At 37.4% G+C, this 18,229-nt stretch overlaps 1 protein-coding gene across 1 annotated transcript in view; it reads left to right on the top strand.

The window, feature by feature from the left end:
* Positions 1-18,229, top strand: part of iqgap1 (IQ motif containing GTPase activating protein 1) — a 39,965-nt gene that overhangs the window by 12,345 nt on the left and 9,391 nt on the right. The window contains exons 3-22 of the mRNA XM_057336497.1: positions 7,337-7,493; positions 7,576-7,653; positions 8,253-8,329; positions 9,093-9,160; positions 9,534-9,647; positions 10,207-10,385; positions 10,549-10,636; positions 10,726-10,889; positions 12,037-12,121; positions 12,317-12,480; positions 12,732-12,892; positions 13,067-13,191; positions 13,547-13,710; positions 16,490-16,580; positions 16,734-16,901; positions 17,043-17,185; positions 17,455-17,625; positions 17,729-17,812; positions 17,940-18,011; positions 18,145-18,214. Coding sequence (XP_057192480.1) covers positions 7,337-7,493; positions 7,576-7,653; positions 8,253-8,329; positions 9,093-9,160; positions 9,534-9,647; positions 10,207-10,385; positions 10,549-10,636; positions 10,726-10,889; positions 12,037-12,121; positions 12,317-12,480; positions 12,732-12,892; positions 13,067-13,191; positions 13,547-13,710; positions 16,490-16,580; positions 16,734-16,901; positions 17,043-17,185; positions 17,455-17,625; positions 17,729-17,812; positions 17,940-18,011; positions 18,145-18,214 — 2,423 coding nt within the window. The remainder of the gene's footprint in view (positions 1-7,336; positions 7,494-7,575; positions 7,654-8,252; positions 8,330-9,092; positions 9,161-9,533; positions 9,648-10,206; positions 10,386-10,548; positions 10,637-10,725; positions 10,890-12,036; positions 12,122-12,316; positions 12,481-12,731; positions 12,893-13,066; positions 13,192-13,546; positions 13,711-16,489; positions 16,581-16,733; positions 16,902-17,042; positions 17,186-17,454; positions 17,626-17,728; positions 17,813-17,939; positions 18,012-18,144; positions 18,215-18,229) is intronic.

Raw genomic sequence — 18,229 nt, 5'->3', positions numbered from 1 at the left:
AAGATGTATTATACACGGTTCAGTGCATGGCAGGTCTAAAGTGCATGCATGTTGTATAGCAGTAGGGCACACCAAATGTTCAAACATTTAATTCATTAATTAATATACCATATTATAGGTTACCATTTTACATAACCTTTGTTCAAAATATTATTTGTTATAAAAAAGTGAACTTTAGAATGAAAAGAGTTCTGTCGTACACCTCTCTTTCATAACTGCTGCTCTTAGATGTAGATGTGCACATGCTGGTGATACAGTATTGACTCACTCCAAACTCTCAACCCCTTTACTCTCTGCTGTGTTTTGATTGGTTGAATAACCATACAGAACTTGGCCTTTGAAGTTGTTTGAGTGAGGAAGTGGCTGTTTGTGGTCTGTAGCTGCAAGACGGCTCAAGGCTCCAGAGCCAATCTCTGGGGAAAAAATGCAGTTGACTTGTTGAGTGACATTCAGTTGATAGGGGAGAGCAGGGACGGAAGTACCATTTAAAAAAAAATTTTTAAAAGATAATTTTTCAGATCGAGATATATTTTTGCTGTGGTCAGTAACTCACAAGTGTGATCAATAACAGATGGTATTTTGTACAACGACTTCTGTATAATTTCACTTTGAAGATAAGCTAGATTTGTTACTCTTGTTTTTATTAAATATACTTGACTATGACCTTGTTAATATGTGACTGCAAACACATTTTGTTTTTTGTCTTTGCAAAAAAATATTAAATCACATTTAATTTTTTATTTTAGTTTTATCTAATGTTTCAAAAGTAAACCAATAGTGCAAACTTGAATTATTTTAATCAATGCATTTTATAAAACATTTTAACAGTATAAACAATATGAAAAATAGGGATGCACCAATATGTCATTTTTGGCCGATAACCGATAATTCTTAAACTTGGGAAGCCGATAACCTATTTATTGGCCGATATACAGTATCTAAATATTAATATAAAATTCTGAAAGACTGAAAATAATTTTTTCCCCTGAAAATCATGTACCAAGCCTACTTTACACTAATTAAAGATTCTTTAACTTTTAAACTTTTCTGGTTTAATGTTTATTTAAACAAATTAAAGATGTTCCTCCAGAGCAATCCAGAAAGGTGTTCTCAATAGCCACAAGTCTACCTCGGCTTCAAACAATATGCTTTTTACACCTTCATAAATATCTACATACTAAACCAACAATGTTTTGCTAATAACAGTAAGTGAAACATTATTACAGAAAGACAGTACTGCACTGGATTTTAACTGTGAGCAGCGTGCAGCTGAAGTGGTTCAACCAGAGGAAATGATTCATAATTTATCGGCTATAATATATATCGGCCTAAATTTTATTATCGGCCGATACCGATAACATTAAAAATGGCCATTTATCGGCCGATAATTTATCGTGTATCCCTAATGAAAATTAAATTAGCATAACGTAGCTAAATAATAACTAGGGATGCACGATATTATCGGCACGCCGATATTATTGGCAGATAATGGCTTATAAATTAATTATCGGCATCGGCCCGATAAAGAAAATAATGCCGATATGCCTCGACGATAGGAAGCTGTAATTAAATCATGCTTGTAAAAGCAGCACATTCTTACATTAACTGAGTGCGCAAAGAAATCCAACTCTGCGCCCGTCAGCCACGCACTGCCTATTTATTGATTAATGTTTTTAACTAAAACACAGAGTAAAAATAAAGTTGAATCCTGCCCATCGTCCATCGGGAGTAGACTTTGAACTTGAGCTCAAGCGTGCAGAATATGCAACGCGCCGCCCTGTGACTTTCGTCTCTGCACACTGCCGTTTTGTAGTCTCCATAAGACACCTATGCTCTTGCTTCTTTAATTAATATTCACCAAATTCATTTTCCAAATGTTTTAAAATTATTTCGTTTATCATCATTTTAAATTGTGAAAAGCAGGGCTCGACATTAACGCTTGTCCGGGACAAGTGAATGTTTTGTATGGGCAAGTGAGAGATAATTTTACTTGCCCGACTGGACAAGTAACTTGAAAAAAAATAACAACAGTGCGACATATATGTAGAATAATAAGAATATGTGCATTAGACAGAGCTGTGTGTTTGTGTGTAGTGCGTTTGTCGTGGTGGTGCTTGTTGTGTGTGACAATAATCAATGGCCAATATCCATATAACTACATGCGGACGCGGAATCCTGTTATTTAAATGTCATCTAGCTGTTCTGCGTGAATTATGTGCACTGTTTAACATACAACACGAGTGATGGTCGAGTATTTTATCTGCGTCTACACTGTATGAGGATGTGAACACATGAACTTCATCTCCAGTCAGAGTTGCTCTGAGAGTTTATTTTACGAGCGTTTTAGTGTTTGAGTGAAGCTATCTGCAAACAAGCGTCTTACCGAAGACCAGTCAAAATAAAAGTCTCGTTAAATTGAACACTCAGACAAAAAATACTGTGGTGTACTATAGTATTTGTTTTTGAAAATTGTAGTGCCCTTGTAGTGAATTGATAAACACTGTATACTATAGTGAAGTTCAAAAGTACTATATTATCTAAGAATTTTACTGCAGTTTATTATAATATACTACTACAGTAATTTATGTGGACAAATATACCACTATTGTATAGTTAAAAAGGAAAAATACACAACTGAGAAATATTCAAACAAATTTAGGTAATCTAAAAATGATACGGCCCTAATTTATTCATCTGTATGTAACATTAATGTCTTTTGTCAGTTACCTGTCTATTCATAATGAACTTGTACTTGCATATTTTTTTTAATGATGACAACAGACGATTTATGCTCCTACAGTTTGGCCTGTGCTACCAAACGTTAAACCTTTCTAGCACCAGTGGTATGTGCAAAAAAAGTTAACCTACAGCCTTAACACTAATAATAATAATTACTGCTTGCCTTTGTTTTATAGCAGTCAAGGAGAGTAGGCCTATAACCAAATTCAGGCACCCAAAGCGGACACGCAGCGGATACACCGGTGTAAAAATGCCCGGTGGATAGACGGCATATATCGGTATCAGCTTAATTGAGGTGGAAATTATCGGCATATCGGATATCGCCAAAAATCCAATATCGTGCATCACTAATAATAACATAAGAAGCGGGACAAAAGTCCTGACAGGAACTCCTGACATTTAAACCCAAATTACTTTTATACTGAAAAACTCTGACAAGGCAAACTTCAGGATGTGTTACAGCACTAAATAACCTGTAGATTTATCATTACTGTGACACATGAAACGAGAAACACAACCGTGCTCGAAAAATGTTTTCCGGACCTTACTGTGGGAAACGATGACGAAATCACGTGATATTCGGTAGCAACGTCAAGGCTTACAAATGTAGTCAGGGCTCTGAGAAAATCGCTTTGTTACTTTTGGCCTGCGTTACTTTCGTCCCGGTTCTCCCCTACCACGTTTATAGATGAGTGATTTGCATTTACTAATGAGTGTTTAATCCTGTGCTTGTTAAGATCAAAGAAGTCGTATCATACACAATACTCCGCACAAAAATCTTGACATGATCAATCAAATTAATCCTTTCATTTTTATTCAAAATGGCTTTTTATGGCTTTGTTTCAGTATGAAATCGGTTTTGCACATTTTTGTGTGTATTTCCACATATGTATATAATTTTTATGTACTTTATACTATATATTATTATTTGGTCAATCATTTTATTCATCTTTTGATCTGTTTAATGTTTTGTGTAAACAACGCCCCCTTACAGATTTATACATGAAAAGTGCCATATAAATAAAATTAAACTGAAATATTAGTATAGATTTCCAGACTTTCTTTGCCATTACTTTAATTATTATCAAATTTCATGTTCACAAGTCTGTTGTAAGATTTCTTGATCATATTAAAGTGTCACTGCATATATTATACACAATGCTGCTGTGAAGTAGTATACTGTATACGTTATATGTAAGCAGCATGACTAAATCAAACCCCATTATTGTAAAAGATCAAGAGAAATGTCAAATATTCTCATGACGTGACCCCCTTTAGCCATACACTAGCTTATAATAAAAGAAGCAGGATGTCTTTGTGTGTCTTCCTTGTGAGAAATCTCATCTCTTCCTATTGAAATGACCTCTGAACTGGACCACTGACTGTACTCTTCCTGTGTCATGCTGAAAGGAAGTCTGTAGCTGTAGATACTTCTCTCATTAGTAGCTTAAGTTTCCAGATTGTACGCGGGAATTCATGCGTTCTTTTATTTCTGTTAGTGATGGAATTCAGCTTTTGTAGACCATTCTCAGGGCCTATTTATAGTAGCGACACATTTATGGGTGTGTCTTTTCTGCATGCGTACGCATGCAGGCATCTCGCTCACAAAGAGCCATTAAAGATTTTTTATAGAGAGAGAATGAAAGAAAGGTTATTACCTAACAGCAATGAATGTGTGTCCTGTGCTCACAGAGTCTCCTGGTAGAGAGCCTAGAGAGCTTGGAAAACTGTTACAGCCGGTAAAACTATCAGTGGCCAGATCAGCTTTCTTGTAACTGAACCCCCTAACTTCTGTTTAAAAAATAGTTCACACAAATTTGATATTTATTGTGTCTTTTCTAGTTTCGGTTTGGGAGGGAGGCGGGGCAGTTCACAAGAACTGTGTAGACACATCAAGCCTCAGTTAGATCAGTGTTAATGACTCAACAAAAAGAAAGAGACTTAAAATGCGTATGGTGGATAGGACTGCTTAACAGGACGAACACATTACATTTATGCATTTGGCAGACCCTTTTATCCAAAGCGACTTACATTGCATTGTATTATACATTTGTTTCTGACTATGTGCAATCCCCTGGGATCGAACTCATGACCTTGGCATTGCTAGTGCCATCCTCTAACCAAATGTGTTTCTTTTGTGAAATGATATTCTATGAACGGATAAGCAAAGGAAATCCCATCTGCTTTATAAAACTATATACTTTGTATTTAGTTTGATATTAGATGTTTACTTTTTCACATGGCTAACAGTGTTGGGTGTAACTAGTTCCTAAGTAATTAGTTACTGTAATTTAATTACTTTCCCCATGAAAAAGTAAAGTAAGGGATTACTCTTATTTTCTGTAATTTAATTACAGTTACTTCTGATGTAATTGAACTAAATACTGTGTAATATATTCCATAGTGGAAATGACATCAAAATTATAAGTCGAACTTTAAAATGTATGCTTTAATGTATCTTTCTCACATTTGTATACTTTGGTCAGTTAATAAGAATAATTTATGTAGTTATTTATTAATTATTTAAATGAATTAAATAAGCGGTTTCATGTCTATCCTTGAATCACTTCTAATCAAGGTTGATAGGATATAGAAAGTAATTAGTGCTAAGTAATGAAATACTTTTTGGAGAGAGTAATTTGTACTGTAATCTAATTACACTATTGAATATGTAATTAGTAACTAGTATTTAATTACTTTTTCAGAGTAATTTACCCAACACTGATGGCTAAGATGAGTGTATGTTGACTGGTTGGTTCTCTAAATAGGCAGTAATAAAGAATTGCATAAGGGATACTCTTTCACAGCACTGTATTTAAATAATATGGAAATGTCATGATAATTGAAGTGTGTACTTTGCATCATCACCCTTTTTTGTTGACTTTTCAGTGGATGGCCACACTAGCTTAGAGGAAGACTCTGTTTTTTGTGTTTTGGTTGTATGTTTTCCAAATTTCCAATATTTGAAGTATGCTGGTGACACTTTTCATTAGATTGTGTTGTCAGTTTGTCAGTCAAATAAAATGTGTAATTTAATTAGTTATGCAACATTAGAATTACATGGAGATTTAATGCACAATTACAATTAAATCCATATATCATGATTTGCTGAGAAAAGTCCCCGAAGCTTTCAGTATAGACGGTTTTAGCAGCAACAACATAAACAAGCGTATAGATCTGCGCAAAGAAGCAATAACTGTTGAGTAGTTTTAATGTAATTTATTACAAAATATACTATGAAATTCATATTCATATAAATTCATATTAATCTAAATGGATATAAAATCAATTGTTATATAATAACCAAACATAGACCGGAAGTTAACTTCTGGCTAGGCGCATGTGTCAGATGAAACCGTCTATAATCTGGATTAAATGGATAATTTAATAACACTGTTGCAAAAGACTAAAACAACATCTTGACTTCTAAAGAAACTTTGTTTTATTTCCATATTATTAATATAAACTACTCATTGGCCAAATTGTCTGTAACAAATAGTGTTCATGTGTTGCATATGCATTGTGTCCCATGCCACCTTCGAGATGGCACACCAAAAATAAGAAAAAGATGTCTTCTATTTTGCACCTTATCCAGCTGTTTTAAATGCATAAACACCATTATCCGTTCTCATCCTTTGGCTATGCTGCCTGGTGTCAGTGTGGTTTTACATTAGGGCTGCATGATAATTTATCGCGATACCACTAACAGTTAAATCCTATTGAAATCGAGCTGGCTGCGATATGCAATGTGTCGATATTTTTTTAATGCGTAGCTTGTCCGTGAAGCACGGCTCTGGGATCAGTAGGAAATGCTGCTCGATCTAAAAGCAGTGCGAGTTTGAGTCGCTTATAATGTGCATTTGAAAAAGCAACACCCGTCAAACATGATCATTATAAATATACTTTATTATCATAAAAATACCTGATGAGGCTTGAGTAACATTGATAAAAAGATGTCCATAGGCATAGAACGTGTTATGGTCTTCTTCTGCAGTGCGTATTTGGAGTTTCCGCACGTGAGCGCCCTCTGGCTTTCGGATGCAGCAGCTTTTTCCCGTAGTTCACTCAAAAGCTGTGCATAAATCACAATATTTGTCGTCGGTTTATCGCGACAGCCCTATTTTACATTATGTGCTATTTGCAGTCCACTCACTGGGGACTCAAAAAACATGACAGTTGTACCCGAAGCTTGAAGAAAGTAACGCATTTCTTTGACAGTACATTAATGTAACCGCTTTGTACCCTGTGTGTTTGTTGGCCTTTATGGAATGTTTTTGTGTGCATGAGCTCAGTGGGTTGAAATGTACAGGAGGAGAATGTTATGAATGTGTTTTGGATATGTGAGCTACATGTAAGTACCTGTAAGCAACATATATGATGATTGTGAATATTGTATTGTTTGATTTTAAAAGTGTGGACGGGCAAGTTTTTTTTCATTTGTCACAAAACATTTTCTGCATCATGTCTGGTTGTAGCATGTTGTAACATGCTGACTTTCATACTAGTATGCAACTTAATTATCCTAGTGCATTCCATTTCTTCATTATGTCAGTATGATTATTTTCCTTGCTCAAAACGCCAATATCGTTTTTTTTAGATGGATTGAGGCGTGTTTAAATGAAGAGCTCCCGCCCACGACTGAGCTGGAGGAGGGCCTGAGAAATGGTGTGTACCTGGCCAAGCTAGGAAACTTTTTTGCGCCTGATGTGGTCTCTCTCAAAAGGATCTATGACCGCGAACAAACACGTTACAAGGTAACGTTGACGTTTAAAAACACACACGTTCAAACAGACTTTGCTATGGATGGGTTACAACTCATTTGCTACTCTTTTGTAGGCCACTGGACTCCATTTCAGACACACGGACAATATCATCCAGTGGCTGAATGCAATGACAGATAAAGGCCTTCCTAAGGTGAGTCGTGCTGAACGGAGGATATTCAGACATGGAGACATATAGTGAACATGTTCTTCATTAGCAATGTTTTCTTCTTTATTGAGTCACCAGCATGACAGAGCTTGTCTCTGAGCTCCTCTCCCATGTTAAGCAGAAATGCAGCATTTAACCTCATTAAAGTCCCCGTGAACCGGAAGTTGCGATCGTTTTTACTTCCGTATTCTGACACATTTCCGAGTGAAAAGGAATTTCAAAGGAGAAAATTAGTGGGCGTGGCTTGCGTTTTTCACTGCGAATTGATTGGATGTGTAAAAACAGCTGTTGTATTGATTTTGAAATTAAACGGGCAGCAGACTGACAGTTGAAGGGGAGGAGTTAACGGATGCTCCGGCCAAGCCGTCTAATTTACGTCATTTTAGATGGATAGTCATTTCAGGGTGGAAGTGCATTTTCAGATTTTAACTGAAGATTATGAGGGTACATGAATTTTAAAAAGAAAATTACCCACATTGATGAGCTATTTACTATAAACGCTGCAATATTTCATGAAAAAATAAGAATTGTCATTTTCATTTCACTGGGACTTTAAAGTACATATGCTTGACTTTCCCTGACAGATTTTCTATCCTGAGACAACTGACATCTACGACAGGAAGAACATGCCTCGTTGCATCTACTGCATACATGCCCTCAGGTACCTATGTCTCAAAAACTCTATCACATCCATAACACATGTTTGTTTCCCTTTTTTAGAAGCGAAAACTTGTGTATAGACTGATATTTTCTGATGTCTGTACTATCATCAGGGGTTTAGGAAAACATAAACAAATTGTTTAATATATTGGTAATAAATACATTCTCTGAGAGTATATATTTCAAGTTTTGACGAAAAATGTCACATTTATAATACCTGAAATGCCTTTTAAATATAGGATTAAGATTATTTGTGCCTTATATCTGTATCTGCACTTCCTCATTTTTCCTCATTAATGAATCAGAATGAATAAAGAAACCTGTTCTGGGATCTGTAGAAGCTTTTAGTAAATGTATCAAAAGTCCTTCCATCATTTTTGACTCGCATTCCTGCTAAATGCAACATTGACACTCGACCCATAGGCCATAAATCTGGCCTTCAGAAACAGGAAATAACACAGCACACAAGGGGCGAGAATTTGGCAGAGGCCTGGCGCTGGGTGAGGGGTACTGAATCATTGTGAATCTTTTCTAGTTAGTATTCATGCTGTGAGCTTGTTTAGGATACGTGTTAAACTTGAACGTCGCACAGATAACATCTGACATCATTTTGTTGGAGCCCATTCCCACACACAGCTATAGTTCTCCTATTTACATTTATTCATTTAGCAGACGCTTTTATCCAAAGCGACTAACAGAGAGTAAAGGGATGGCTCTCCTATAGGCGTTTCATTTTCCATAATAGCGTTCTGTTTTCTCTACAGCCTCTACCTGTTTAAACTTGGCCTGGCGCCCCAGATTGCAGACCTGTATGGCAAGGTTGCCTTCACAGGTGAGTCAGTCTCTGTGTGTTATCAGACTAAGACGCTAGTTTATACAATAACAGCGGGAGTGTTGTGAAAGCCCCTGTTCCCGGGAGCTGTTGTCAAATGTTTCCTGTCATTTAGACTGTCCCAATCTGCCTGCCAAGTTCATGGCTGGGAAGCATTATTTACCAGACCTATTGAAAACAATGAGCAGCCAGTCAAATTCAGTAGTGGAAAATGCACAACCGAGATTACCTTTCAAAAGGTTAACATGCGCACTAAAGCATGACATGACAATATTTATTCTGAGAAACATGCATGAATAAATAATAAACGGAGAGATAATAATACTTGTTTTTGACTATTGCTTCCATGTTGAATGGCTTTTTGTCTTCCCAGAGGAGGAAATAAACAACATGAAGAGTGAATTAGAGAAGTACAACATTCAAATGCCAGCGTTCAGCAAAATCGGAGGGATTTTAGCCAATGAGTTGTCAGTGGACGAAGCAGCCCGTAAGCAATGTTTCAGCATCTAATGACTCTGAAAGGGACAGTTCACCAAAAATGTCTTCATTTACTCGCCCTCGAGTCGTTCCAAATCCGTTTAAATTTCTTTTGTTCTGATGAACACAAAGATATTTGGAAGAATGCTTGTAACCAAACATTTATTGGACCCCATTATTTATTATCAAATTACAATGGTAGTCAAAAGTGCCCCACTGTTTGCTTTCTTACATTCTTCAAAATATCTTCAGAACAAAGAAATTTATAAAGCTATTTTTCCAACTATGGTAGTCAGTGGTGGCCATGAACTGGTTACAAGCATTCTTCCAAATATCTTTCTCTGTGTTCATCAAAACAAAACATTTATACAGATTTGGAACAACTTTGGAGGGTGAGAAATGGAGACAGAATTTTCATTTTTGGGTGAACTGTTCCTTTAAATTCCTCTTGGTGATTTGGCACGTCTTTTAACCCATAAACATAAACAACTAGACCTAACTTACAGCCAAGAGTCTAACAGCCCGGTTAAATGAAGCTGTGTTTAACATTATCTTATGTGATGATTCAGTACATGCTGCTGTGATCGCCATCAATGAAGCCGTTGACCATGGAGTCCCAGAAGGCACTCTAGCTGCCATGAGAAACCCAAACGCCATGTTACTGCAGCTGGATGACAGCGCTGCCCAGGAATACCAGGACACCCTGTTCCAGGCCAAGACTGAGAAAGTGGCCAACTCCAGAAAAAGAGTACGAACTGCACTCTACAGCCAGTTTCCAAATATTCAATGTGTTTAGTTTGGATAAGTAATGATATATTCTAAGGGCTTAGTATAGCCAACTTGAATACATCACAATGAATCACATAAACAGCATTTAATCAATAAAGAACGTAAATGTAACATTTGTTTAGATTGGAGAGAACTCGCAGGCTGAACGGGATGTTTATGATGAGCTGCTCACACATGCTGAAATCCAGGGCAACGTAAACAAAATCAACTGTACGTACGCACCCTTTCTCGTCCCTGGTGTTTTTTGTGTTCCTGTGCAGTAGATGATCTTATATCTTTGTGTCTGTGCTTTGTCTTAGTGTCCAAAGCCTTGAATTCAACAGAACAGGCCCTCCTGAGTGGAGATGAAGACCGGCTGTATAACGCTCTCCGTTCTCCAGCATTAGGCCTGCAGTCTTTACAGGCTCAGAACAAGGGGTGGTATCTCAAACAGCTGCTGGCGGACCGTGAGCAGAAAGAACAGGTAACAGGGTGTAACGTTAGATTTAAAGGTACAGTTCAGTGTTTATAACAGCCCCCCATTCACTTGCATTGGTTACAATAGAAGTGAATGGGGGGCTGTGCTGTTATGTTACCAACATTTTTCTAAATATCTTCTTTTGTGTTCTGCAGAAGAAAGAAAGTCCTACAGGTTTGAAATGACAAGAGGGCGTGTAAATTATGACATTCTTTTCATTTTGAAGGTGAACTACCCCTTTAAGTTAAACTCATCTTATAGAGGGTCAATGTGGCAACGTAGCTTAAAAAAAACACAAACATTCATCATTAAAGTAAATTAGTTATTTAAGTTTTATAGTAGTAGTTTGGTTTAGCTTTCATTCTGGTTTTCATGTTAATTTTAGTTTAACTTTGTGTGCATTTGTTGTTATTATTTGTACATTTTTATATTGCTTTGTTAGTTTAATGTGTTGTTTTAGTTGTAGTTTAGTTTTATTTTCAGTTAATAATTTAGTGCCCTAAAGGAAAAGTTCACCTAAAAATGAAAATTCTGTCATCATTTACTCACCGTCTTGTCATTTAAAACCTGTATGACTTTCTTTTTTTTCTGCAGAACACAAAAGAAGATATTTAGAAGAATGTTGGTAACAGAACAACGGTGTTACCTATTCACTTCTACTGTATAGACACAAAACCAATGCAAGTGAATGGGTACCTTCGTTGTTCAGTTACCAACATTCTTCAAAATATTTTCTTTTGTGTTGAAAGGACACTTGCTCCTTCAGTGCATCAAACAAAGATGCAGTTTGTTTGTACTGACCCTAAATTTCTTTCTTTAGCTGCACTCATAAATTTGAACAGTACAAATAAAACTAACACCGTGTCTACACCGGACGCGACCGGCGCGACGGCTTGTTCTAATGGGATTGTCGTGCCACGCTGCATCCAGTTTGGACAAAATTTAAAATGACAATGGGTTCCAATGCGTTCTATTGTCTTTTATCGCACCATGCCGCATCCGGTGTACACACGGTGTAAGGTACAAATTAAGATCCAACCAAATTGCGATCAATTTGAACCATTACACTCCTAGATTGTAACATCTCATCATACCTTTCCTCTTGAATTAACTTTTTAATGAAAGTTTCTGTGTTGTTCCTCCCCATTCCTAGAATGCCCCTGGAGAATCGCTGACCAAGGAGGAGTTACAGAGCGGAGTGGAGGCAGCCAATGGGCTCGCTGTAGACTATCAGAGATGTGCGTACTCCCTTCTATGTCTCTACATTCTTCTGAACTTACAAAATCCTGACCCAGTTTGTTGCTCAGAGAGGCAGATGTGTCAGAAAAATGTCTGCGTTGTCTTTTGACTCTTATTTATGTGTTTATGCCATCTCACAGCTGTCATTCTGTATATAGGACAATGAGTTAAGTGTGTGTTTGTGTGTGACTCAGTGCTGCGGGCAGTGGAAAGGATCAATGCTGCCATCAGAAAGGGTGTAGCAGAGGAAACGGTGAACGAGCTGATGAATCCAGACGCCCAGCTGCCGCAGGTTTACCCCACTGCAGCAGATCTGTACCAGAGAGAACTGGCCTGCCTACAGCAGCAGAGCCCAGAGGTCAGAACACACCCACAAATACACTCCCATTCGGATCCACACTAGATCAGATAACCCATCTTTTTAGTAAAAATCCATTTGGCTTGGGTTTCCATTCAAACTAAATTCAGAAAATGTAAAATAAGTTACTTTGCTGTAACCAGAAACATCTTATAAAACATTATTTACATGAAGTTTACATACTGTAAGTTAATGAGCTGTAACTGTACAGTCTAGTCAAAGTGTTTTTCATGCTCTACTTGACTGCACAGGGCTCTTTGTCACACCCGGAGCTGTTGGTTGCCGTGGAGATGCTGTCCTCTGTGGTGCTGATAAACGAGGCGCTGGATGTCGGGGACCGGGCAGCTGTGTGGAAACAGCTCAGCAGTCCAGTCACCGGCCTCGGCAACGTAGAGGATGAATACTCCCAGAGGTGAGTCCCAGAATGAGGGACAACATGGTCACATGAACGGTTCAATTCAACATAAAATCAGAAAGGATCCTATTTTTTTCCTAATGACCATTACAAAGATTCACCCAGAAATAAAACGTCTTTATGTGATCACACTTGTGTTTGTATTAACTTATAATTGTGGTATCCCTGAAGGTATATAGATGAGCTGATGCGTCTAAAGGCAGCTGCGAGGGAAGAAGGTAGCGACTATCTCACCTGGAATGACATTCAGGCCTGCATAGACCAAGTCAACAATACTATTCAAGAGGAACATGAAAGTGAGTCAGGAGATTCAGTGAATTTGATGAAAATTCTGTATGTTCTGTCTGTATGACGTTGCTTAAAGGAAAGGTTCACCCAAAAATGGAAATTCTGTTATCATTTATTCAATATATTTGGAAGAATGTTTTAATCAAACAGTTCTGGGGCACTATTGACTACTATAGTAGGAAAAAAATCTACTGTGGTAGTCAATGGTGCCCCAGAACTGTTTAATTTCCCACGTTCTTTAAAATATTTTTGTGTCTTTAAAATACAGGTTTTAAAAAACTTGAGGGCAAGTACATGATGCCAGATTTTTTTTCATTTTTTGGGTGAACTATTCCTTTAATCTTTATGCTCTCATGTCTTTAGGGATTGCTGCTATTGGACTGATCAATGAAGCCCTGGCAGAGGGAGACTTACAGAAGACCACGGCTGCTTTACAGCACCCAGCCGCCAAGCTAACAGATATAGATCCATCTCTGGCCCAGCATTATTATGATATACTGCAGGAGGCGAGGAGAGAAAAGGCCCATGTATGTAAACAAAAAACAACCAAAACCCTCGTATCTGAATCGTTCAATCAAAGCACGTAAAAACACTCCTATAAGAATGTGTTGAGTATATTAGAAATCCTTTCATCAAGGGAAGTCTGCAGGTCGCAAACACATCATGCGAGTCAATGTGCTGAGCTGACTCAAGTCTGATGACATTGTGTGCTCATACCATCTCACCCACATGTCGCTTTCATTCATCAGTTCAGTTAACAAGTTAAATGGTAAACATACAGTAACATCTAAGCACCACAACTGTCTACTTTTTGAAGAATCATTTTGGTGTGTGTTAATGGAAATGGCCCTACACCAGTCAGAACAGAAATAGGTTCATATCTAGTAGCTAACCACATGTCAGTTTGGCACAGTCACTGTTTGTACGCCACGCCCACTTGTTTCCTGTGGACCTAAAACTGAAACCTCTAGTATGCAGGTGAATGTTGTAGGGCACATTGGAGGCCACTGGTTTACCACAGCGGAGTGTGCCACTGTGGTTAATAGCTGTACTGCGTTTTTGGAGGCAAAGGGCGAAATAAATCCTAAATGTTAGGTGTCAGTGCTACAGACACGAATGCGCTCATCTGAATGTCTGTAGCAGTGTAACCTTCATGTAATTTACCACTAATGTAAAGTAATGTGAAACAATCTTTTTTGGTCTTCAACTAACATGATGACTCTTAGCTGCCAAACTAGTCAAAAACTGTCAAGTACCATGCCATTCAAAAAAAAAAGCTGGAAAAATGTTTCCAGAAAAGAGTCGGAAATAACAAAGCCGGTGACTCTTTCTCTGCCTTAAAAGGGCAATATTCTGGTGCTTTGTGATGCTGGTGTAAGTCAGTAATGGGTTTTGGGTCTGACGTCACTCCTCCACAGGGTCACTCCAGTGTGAAGCTCAGATAAAACCAAATCTGTTCAACTGACACAGGAAGTGGTCAGAAATCATGTTTGAGGATTTTTTACTTCTGCAATTTTAAATGATATAAAGGAATAGATGGAGTGATGTGACCGGATAGACAACTTCCTAATTTACTTTTTTGAATAGAATCATAAATATAAAATCTTTATGTCAGTCTCATCCCTGGTGGTAAACATACAAATTGAATTATATGCGTTTAAATAGTTAGTATTTGTGTAACATCCTGTTTGAAATTTGTTTTTAGTTGTTAAGCACTTCATGTTTACATTTAGAGACGATCTTTAAGTGTGATTGGAGTAGACATACTTTCTCTTATCGTACGGCCGTAGTAGAGGCTGTAATGTAATCTCAGACATTGCACCACACCCCTTCAAGTTACCCTCATAAAGTTGACAGACTTTATTCGGAAGTTCTGTTCATTTCCACTCCACCCCAACCCACTGGGACTCTATTTGCATTATATTCCAGCACACATTCTTATCTACTCTGAAGGAACAACGTTTTCCTCTGTTGCACAACTTGCCACACCCATCAGGTTTGGTGTGCTTCTGCTTTGCCAGTAAGGCGGGCAGACTGCAGAGGGCCATGTGTGCTCAGCAAATCGCGATGCCGCAGATGAGTCCGGATACTAAGCTCAGCATGCGGTTAAGGCGAATGTGAGAGAACAACTGCACCACCTGGTGGTGGTAGTAATATAATCCTTCATGAACGTGTTTGTTTTGCACAGTTTGTCATCTTAAACCATATACAAATGACAATTCAAGTGAATCCGAAGGGGGAAAATGCATGTTTTTGTACCCCTGATACAAAAATATAGATTCATGCAGATGATCACTTATCTGAAATTACTATTAAAACATTTCTGTTAACTGAAATTAAATTAAATAAAGGACTAAATATTATTTGAAAAAATGTGCTAAACAAAAATTAGACATGTTCTAGAACTTTTAAATTACAGGTATACAGCAATGTTGAAAGAAAGAAATAATACAATGACAAATGCATATAAAAAACTTGCAAAAATTAAACTAAAATAACATAAAAGTAAAAGATACAAACTAACGTCTGCGAAGATGGCCGAGTGTGCAGTGTTCTGACGTATGGCACAGTTGCGTTTCAGGGCGACTGAGTTTGAATACCGGCTCGTGGTAATTTCCTGAACCCACTCCCATTCTCTCTCCCACTTAACTTCCTGTCATCTCTTCACTGTGCTGTCTAAATAAAGGAAAATATATAATAAAATAGCCCAAAAATAAGTCTCAAAATATTAATTAAACTACATCAAATTGTCAGATATATGATTATCACATTTCTGCAATTAATAAAACATTTCTGTTGATTGAAATGAAATAAAATTGCTAAAAATTATGAAAAATAAAATCTAAAAATGAGAAGTTAATTCAAAATATTAATAAAATACAAAAAGCTATAATATCTCTGGTGCAAAGGAAATTAGTTTTTCTTGCTGTTTTTTTCCATAAATACAGAATGTAGTTATTTATTAAGTCTTGTTTTTACATTATTTTTGAGTAGTGCAGTTCTCTATCTTACTCACTATTTACAAACTTTAATAATATCTGTTGGTAACATATGACTTCAAGGTGGTGTCCTCCAGGTCATATTTGTTGACAGTAAACACGTGTTCATTAATGGAATTAATGTATCATACCTCACAGGTGCAGCTGACTGACACCTATTGTCAGTGTCAATAATGTCTGGCGATATTTTGTAGTGTGCCTGAAATTAGACACAGTTGTTTTTATTAGATCCATCAGAATATGTGAGGATTCTTTTATGTGGTTTTGATATTGTGAGTGATTCTTATTCATCTAAGTATCTTTTCAGGAGTGTGGAGATCCCTCTGCAGTCCTTTGGTTAGATGAGATCCAGGACGCCATCCTGAGAGCCAACAAAGACTCAGAGGAAGCGCTGCAGTGTAAGAATGCTCTTTTTTGTCACTGCAGACTTACAGTACCAGTCACTTTTGTGTTTATTCATTCAGTTTGTATCTCTCTTGACTTTTAATGAAGAATTGAAAATCGAATCTTTTCAATAAGTTTCTTTAAAGTATCATCTCGCTTGTCTTCAGTCTCTCAGGCAATTCAGACCATTAATGAGGCTGTGGATAACAGAGATGCTTCTCAGACGCTGGCAGCCCTGCGCTCACCTGCCGCCGGTGTGTACGGAGTCACTCCTGAATGTGCTCAGACATACCAGGATGACTTGTACAAAATTAAAGAGGACAAGAAAAAGGAAGGTGAGATAAAGGGGATTTTGAATTCTGTATATGTAATTTATGGTAAATCATATATTTCTCTATATTTTCTTTCTGAATTTTGAACAGTCTGGGTGTAGATGTTCCAGTGATTTGTGTTGTTTGTGTTGTTGATGTTTGTAGGGGATAATGGCAGTGAATGGATGAAGCACTGGGTGAAGGGAGGACACAACTACTACTATAACCTGAAGACTGGACAGGGCACCTGGGATGAGCCTCCAGACTTGGTTTCAAACAACACTCAACTCAACAAGGAGGAAATACAGGTAGACTTTCCTAATATTGCCTCAGAGGCCAGCAATACACATCTTCTTTATGAGTAAGAAAATAGTTGAAGCTAGGAACCTGAAGCTAGGAATCTGCTCATTAGAGGTGTTTATGTGTTCTCTATATGTCAGCAATGTTCCAAAGCAGTTGTCTCATGGTATCTCATAAGTCTGTCAATAATAATGCAGTTACGTTTTTGCTTTGTATTTTGTGTTTTTGATTTTTTTGCTTTCTATTGCATTTTTATTACTCTGTGTTTTTTTCATAGTCCGTTGTCTCAGGAGTAACTACAGCGTATAACCGAGAGCAGCTGTGGTTGGCCAACGAGAGTCTGATCGCCAAACTGCAAGCCCGTTGCCGCGGTTTCATGATCCGGCGTGGAATGCAAGAACGTCTCCAATTCTTGAAGTCTCAGGAGCCATCGGTTAATTGCATACAGGTCTTTCTCCTCTGGCTTGCTTCATTAGACAAAACTTTAGTAAACTAAAGACTAAAAAAATGGCAAAAAGTCATTCCTAACTGTCTGGATCTGTTTACTATAGGCTCACTGGAGAGGCTATAAGGAAAGAAAGAAATACAATGATAGGAAGCAGTACCTAAATGATCACGCTGATGATGCTGTTAAGGTGAGAAGAAGCTCTACCTTCTACATACTATCTTGAAATTGTATAACGCTGACATTATGTGACATGTTTATGCTGATTGCATTACTGTACATGCATGCGGGTAAATATATGAATGTTTTATGTGTAGATTCAGTCAATGGTCAGGATGCACCAAGCTCGTAAAAAATACAGAGATCGTCTGAAGTACTTCAAAGACCATGTAAGTATTGTTTGAATATGACATGGTTAAAACCCTAAGATTTTATTTTAAGATGAGCTTTCTACCTCTTACTACACAGTGTTTGGGCAGAAGGTCTCAAAGGGTTTTTTTTGTTTTTTTTTCCTCATTTCAGATAGACGATATAGTCAAGATTCAGGCGTTCATTCGAGCCAACAAAGCGAGAGATGACTACAAAACACTCAGTAAGCATTTTTTTC

The sequence above is a fragment of the Triplophysa rosa genome, linkage group LG1 (assembly GCF_024868665.1).
Source record: "Triplophysa rosa linkage group LG1, Trosa_1v2, whole genome shotgun sequence".
Lineage (NCBI taxonomy): Eukaryota > Metazoa > Chordata > Actinopteri > Cypriniformes > Nemacheilidae > Triplophysa > Triplophysa rosa.
This window is presented reverse-complemented; position numbering and strand designations above follow the sequence as displayed.